Source organism: Gavialis gangeticus, unplaced genomic scaffold (assembly GCF_001723915.1).
Source record: "Gavialis gangeticus isolate Ggan-Ray unplaced genomic scaffold, GavGan_comp1, whole genome shotgun sequence".
Lineage (NCBI taxonomy): Eukaryota > Metazoa > Chordata > Crocodylia > Gavialidae > Gavialis > Gavialis gangeticus.
Window position 1 is genome coordinate 58,079,200 of NW_017728995.1, and position 6,961 is coordinate 58,086,160.

The 6,961-nt window shown below is 38.9% G+C and overlaps 1 protein-coding gene across 2 annotated transcripts in view; it reads left to right on the top strand.

The window, feature by feature from the left end:
* Window positions 1-6,961, top strand: part of PER2 (period circadian clock 2) — a 64,470-nt gene that overhangs the window by 25,997 nt on the left and 31,512 nt on the right. For both annotated transcript variants that reach the window (XM_019503677.1, XM_019503678.1), the window contains 3 exons: window positions 1,840-1,891; window positions 3,507-3,649; window positions 3,998-4,076. In XM_019503677.1, the coding sequence (XP_019359222.1) occupies window positions 1,840-1,891; window positions 3,507-3,649; window positions 3,998-4,076 (274 nt within the window). The remainder of the gene's footprint in view (window positions 1-1,839; window positions 1,892-3,506; window positions 3,650-3,997; window positions 4,077-6,961) is intronic.

Consider the following 6,961-nt stretch of genomic DNA (forward strand, 5'->3'; position numbering starts at 1 on the left):
TTTTTTTTTTTTTTTTTTTTTTTTTTTTATGAACAGCTGAGACTGTTTACTTTTCAGCAGTTTAAGCTCTCATGTTTCTTTGTTTTTTCAGAATACTCATACCTCCTGTAAGCACTAAATAAATCTCTCCAAAGCAAATAGTATCTTTCTTGTTGTCAGCACCCAGATTCCTCTTTACATCTTGATTTATTTTACCTTTGAAGATAAACAGTGACGCGTTGTCTACATCAGGGATCGGCAACATTACGGGGCATTATTGGGTCAAAAACACCCACAACGTCAACTTGTAAGATGTTGGTGTCAGGGGCCGATGGTGGGGGAACTGCGAGGGAGCAATCCTTGTTGTGGCACTGCATACCTGGCCTGTTCCCCTCTGTTCACCCAAAGGCATGTGCGCCAAGCAAAATGCTTTCATGTGCTGTGCCCTGGCACCCATGCTGGGGGTTGCCTACCCATGGTCTACATAGGCATAAGTAATAAGCAACACAGTTTTAGTGCTCATTCTAGTTCTTGTGACCCTTAATCATTTGTTTAACACACACCAACTATATTGTGAGTTAAGTGTACTGTTTCTCTCTTTACATGGCCTCATCTGTTAACTGGCTGTCCTGAAATACAGCTTGAAAATAGTGGTGCCACATGTCTGTGTAAACACTAGAAACATAAGATCTCCCACAGGCCCATAGAAAAAACTAGAAAAGCCCATTCATTTCTAGTATGTTGCCGATGTCTCTGAAATTAGTGAAACTGCATACATCAGATTTGCTAACCTGAAAACTCAACAGAAATAGATGTGCAAAATATTTCTTAAGGCCCTGTTACACATTCAGATTAAAGCTGGATAGAAACTAGCTGTTGAATTGTTACATATTTTCAAGCACTAACTTTGTATCTGATGGACTCTTTTTTTTATAACTGTATAGTCATTTTTCTCAAGTGATAATTGCTTTGCACATGTGACCTATCCAGATGTATTGTGTGGTTTACCAGTTAATTGCATAATATATGTAACTTGTAGCACGGGCCAAATGTGCACACAGACTTTTGTGATCTAAACTGGTCTTCGTGGAATTTATTTACAGTCCTTTTTTTGCTCTGTATGAGAAACTGTTACATTTAGAGCTTTACATGCTTTAGTATAATGGCCAAAATTCTTTTACCTTTAAAAATCCATAAAATGTACAAATAGGAAATACTGCCCTCCTGCACCCAGTTGTATATATTAATTGAACCACAAAATATGGGAATTTAATTATATTCCCCTCTCCCTGAAAAACTCTTCCACTTCAGGCTTTTCAGACTTTAAATTGAGCATGTCGTGATTGGTATGCCAGAGGTTCCTTCAGCTGAAAGGGACAGTAGGTTGCAAAAAAAGGTTTTTCAGAAAAATACTGTCCACCAGCCAGGGATAGTTTGGACATCTCTGTAGATGAGAACATGGTAGAATTGTACTAGGAGAGGGACATTGGCACCATTTGAAAAAAGAGTGTCCTGGGCTAGCTCAGATTTTAAATAAAAACTATAAACTGCAAGTGAAAGCTAACAAGCTTAGGGGGACTGATTAAATGTGCTCTTGGCAAATTACAGGTGGCCACAGTTTATTAGCTTAAGTTCTGAAAGGGTCTTAATGCTCTTTTTTCAGAGTTACACTTAAGAAATATGTGACTGATTTCTCGTCTTGAAATTGTTCCTACTTTTAAAAAAACAAAACAAAACCCTTTTTTAAGGTGGTTCAATCTTTCTTATAAGTTGGCAATATTTATCTTTTAATTGGGAGGGTAATGCAAAATCTTGAAATATGTTGTTCTAACTTGGTATGAAATGTATTTATTTATTAAGAGTCTTCCACCCAAGACTGCATGGAAGAGAAGTCTTTTTTTTGCCGCATCAGGTAAGATCACATGATGAAATTAGACTTGATGGAGATTTCAGAATCATGCACCTCTAAAAGAATTTAGTTTTTTTTAAATAGTATACAGGTACTTAATTCACAGTCTGTGCTTTTGTTATGAACTTGAGAATTTTATATTTGTCTTCTGATTATCTGATTTGCTCCTAGGGATTGTTAACTTATAAGAAGGACCTGCAAAGCCAATTTAGGCAATAGTATCTTGAACGATGCTTAGTTTGGAGTTAGATCTTTGCACATGGATACTAATAAAATTGATCCTCTTGAAGTTTTTTTAGGACAATTCCACCAATTTAATTCATTAAACATTTTTAAGTTCCTTCCAGTAAATTTCTGCAACTACTTTGCTTTCCTTTATAGAAAATGCTGTTCAGTGCAAGTTGTTATTTTTACCTATTCTTTACAGTGAGATTAAAGGCCCCATTGCTGTAGACAGCATACAAACAGTTAAAAAGAACATGGGTTGTCCCCAAAAGTTCATAACGCAGGTGACAGGAAGCAACTGGTGGATGAATCAGACAAGTGAAGAGACATGGAGATAAATGGAAAAAGGGTTTCAATAAGTCAAACAAAGTTTAGAAACCCCAAGCCAGTGCTATGTGTTCTGCCAGTTTGTATGTAGAAGTGGCAAGGCAGTCCAAAACTGCTTTTTCTCTCAGGCTTTAACCTTCTGATGTCTTGCATTAAGTAGTGTACTCCTCTGTTCTTCATGTATGTTCAGTTTCTACTTTCCTGGGCCCTTGTGGAAGGTTTTCCTTTTTAATAGTGGATCTCTCTCTGGGGCCCTGTCTTCAGGCTTTGTCGTCGTCTTTTTGCCCCATCCCCCATACACAGGAACTGCAAAAGAAGCACAAAGCGAAATCCAGAAGTTTGTATTCTATTTGTGCTGACCACGTATAGCTTACCATAGAGCAGAACTGTGCCAGCTATGTACCTGGTACATAGAACCTCACTATGAGAAAATAGGGGTATTCTTGATGAGCATATGTTTCACTCACTGAATTCTACTGCTCTAGCCAGACAAGGAGCAGAACATGCCCCCTTGAGAATCCTCACATTGCGCAGCAGAGAAACCCAGGCTGACACTAAACAGTGTGGGTCAGCCAGTCAGAGCTGCCTTGTTCACTGCTGCTATCTGTCTTCAGGCAGACTGAGGGAGCCTGTAGAGCACTCTTATAGGTGTGCACAGGACCCCCTTGACTTTTCAGTGATGGCACTGGAAGCTCAGCTCTTCAGGGACACAGCTTTAGGATATCTGTTCAGGTGTCTGGGTAAGATTTTCTACCACATAAACAAACCTGGGAGAATTCTCCCGGATCATTTACTGTTTATCAGGGCAAACTTTTATTTTAAATAAATTGATATAGGACAATTAACTTTAGTTTAGTTTGGTGTCCAACAGTCCCATTCAGGATGGGGTCCCAGTCTTCAGACAAGAAGACACAAGATGGGGTTTTTTTTACAGTGCCTTTAAAAGAAGAAATGCACCATTTAAAATGCTGTCCTTAGTCTTTGCTGTAATGATCTTATTGAAGACTTGAATTTAGAGTTCATGACATAACAAAGAATTCATGAGTCTATATTATAATTATATCAGTGCAGGAAAAGAGCATGAAAATGAGATCTGCTACCACCCATTTCGTATGACTCCTTACCTTATCAAAGTACAAGATGCAGAGAATGCAGAAGACCAGCTTTGCTGTGTGCTACTTGCAGAAAAGGTGCACTCTGGTTATGAAGGTAATAAAATGCAGACACCACAATTGGGTCTGCTTAATTAAAAATAAAAAATATTCAGCTATTACAGAAGGTTGTATGTAATGTAATGAGAAAAAACTTTCAGTTCATTAAGAAGAATGAGGCAACCAGCTCAGGAGTTAGCACCAGTCTTTTATATGCCAAATGTGATGGATGACCAGTGGTGCTGTATCCCTGGGAGGCTTCAGGTGAAGGAGAGTCAGTTAGCCATGCTAAAAAATGCCCTCTCTCTGGTTAAGAACTTAATCACACTGATGGAAAGCACCATGTATTTTGAACTGATAGAAATCTGAAAATTACATGTCAATTTTATCTTTATTTTTCTTTTAGCACCCAGAATTCCTCCTGATAAAAGAATTTTTACAACTACGCACACCCCAAGTTGTTTGTTCCAGGATGTGGATGAAAGGTAAACTACCAAATTTACTACCTTTCTGGGAATGATTGGTGTATTTATTTGTCCTAAAACAATGTATCCAAAACTACACAGCAATTTTAGTACTTATACAATGATCTCCTGTCACTGTGAAACCATAATTGTGTGTGCTTTGTGATACAGACTTTTTGCTATTCTTAAAATGAATATAACTAAGAAAAATGAGTGGAAAGTCATCAAATTAACTGACTAATTTTGATTCATTCCATATTACAATAGAAATCAAAGCAAGTTTGTCAATAGTTAACTTATTATGCCTAAAACCAGAAAATGTACTTCCCAGTCACCTTGGGTAGCTTCAGACTGACTAGGCTTTTCACTCTACAAATGTAGCAGATCACTAGAAGAGTCCTAAGGTCATAAAGTGTTACATAAAACATTTAACTTAATTGAACTGGGTTGGAGAATTCAAAATGCACTCCATGTAGGTCCTGAGAACTGTAAATCTATTCTTTACTTGTCATTTTGAGCCCTTATCAGTAGAGCTTGCAAAAGAACCACGTGGTTTGCCTTTCATGTTTTGTTCTAGAATTTTGCAGTTTAAACTAAAATTTCTGTAGATGCATTTCTGCTGTCTGGGCTGGAAGGGACTGCTCTAAAGCATTTTGAAAACTGGAAGGGGAAAATTTGAGGAATATAGACCCTGTTTAGAGTAATTATACAAATGCCAGAGCAGAATTGTGGTGACAACAGGCCATCAAGCTGGATCTTATGGCTCTGTCTGAAACATGCATGGTTGCACACACAGCAGCAACATGTCAGGTAAAGACTAAATGAAACTCTTTACCAGAGATAGTAAATGGGGTGTGCAGACCTTTGAAGCTTGAAAGTTGCACTATAGTGTTTCTTTGGTAGCACATAGGTGAAAGAGACTGTTTTATGTGAAGAAGTTTCTCTAGAGGTGACATATCTTCCTTTCTGATGTTGAGGTCTTTGAAGGGGGAATCCCTCTCAGATGGGATAACAGTAGTCTTTGCCAAAGAAGCTCTTTCACCATAAATTATTTAGTACACAGAACACGGATTGTTCAGGTTCATGGGTCAGATAAGAACATTAAAGCTTGGCTACTTTGAAAAGTAGGAGCTTTGTCAGTGAGGTAATATTTTGGCTTTTCTATCTTTGTAGTGCTGACCTAACTTTAGGAATGTTTTTTTTCTTCATGGACTACTTGCTGCAATTTTCTTTAGATGCAGCCATAAAAGTAAAGGAACAGAGGTGCAAAAGAGGATTGTTTGTAGTAGATCAAAAGTGTCGCCAGTAAAATAAAGAAGTAAACCAGTGTGCTGGTAGAAACAGAGCTTTAGGTGGGGTGGGTTTATCTTGGTAGTGGCACTCAATCTGTTGTTTGTAAAGAAGAAGACAAATGTTAATGAGGACTAGAAAACCTTCATGCTGAAGAATGATGCACACTTGACTGATGTTCTATGCAGATATTATGCATGATACTGTGACATTGAAAATGGTTAGTGTTGGCTACAGAGAAGTCTCATTACTGAGCTTTTGTAAAGCAAAGCTTGACTAACTGCACCTCATCCTGGTATGTTAGCCTTTATTACTAGGGGTGCACCAATGCATTGATCTGATACTGGACTGGCACCAATATAAAGAAAATTGGCTGTATTGGAAATTGGCCCAGTGCCACCGATAATTTGGCCGATTAAATGCCTATGCATGCGCACAGCCTCAGCACAGCACACAGGCAGTGAGGTGCACGGCCCAGCAGCTTGAAGAGCTGCGTGCAGTTGGTAAGTCTGTTGCTCTGTGTATAGTTGAGAATGGAAGTTAAAAAGAAGAGAACAACTGTTCCCTTGAGCCTGGAATGCACAGTTCCAAAGGTTGCTTCCAGGAGCTAAATTTAAAAGGTGAGAGAGAAGCACAAAGATTTAATTATTTCCTGGGATTGTGGTGTAGCTACTTCCCTTTTCTCCCTAGATAGAGCTGTGAGATGGTCGAATTGAAATGAAACAAGACTTGTCTTTCTTGAACAGTGCTTTCCCACAGTTTGGAGCAGATATTGATCCCTAGTTTTTAGGACTTCCTATCTGAGCAACTTGATTATATATCATGCACATTTAACTGAATTCTCGCTACTTGCAGGAGCACCAGCATTTTCCCAGCTGAGTCGCATGAACACTTTGGGCAACATACACATGCAGTATATTATTCCTGGGCTCTTAAGGGTTAAGTGAAATATATAAAGCAATCTCTATTATAGTAATAAAGCTGTTAAGCTTTAGTATGCAAGTCAATATCCATAATGGGAGGTTGCTAGGAGCTGAACATTGTTCGCAATGTACCATTGAAACTATGAACAGGCTTGTACCATGTAATCAAAGCATATCCTGCACTGCATGTACCATGCAGAATTGGTAATTGTCTTAATTACACAAGTGGTTCAACATATTGGGTTAAAAAAAAAAAGGCATTTCCTTGTACACAAGAGTAATGACGTCTGTTCTTATAATTACATGATTCTCAAGAGGTGTGATCTCTGCATATGAATTTCAACATACTGGGCACATCTACACAAGCCTCCCACTGAGCAAGTATTACTGCACAGTCATTTAGTATTTGCATAACCAAGTACTAAATGACTATGCAGTAACTGACGTTACTGTGTAGTAGCACCCCAACGTGGTTGCGTACTGATGCTTACTGCAAAGTAGCTCATTACTACTGCGCAGGAGCATCGTGTCACAGTTTGTGCCTGGTGATGCTAAAGTAGCACTAAGTGTCTTATGTAGATGCGGCCACTGAGCGCTATCTTCTTTTCTTCAGGGGGAAAGTGGGGAATTGAGGCCCCCATATGGAAGGAAGGAGTGAGTAGGGCAGGGCTGGGGCTGCTGCCCAGCTGGGGG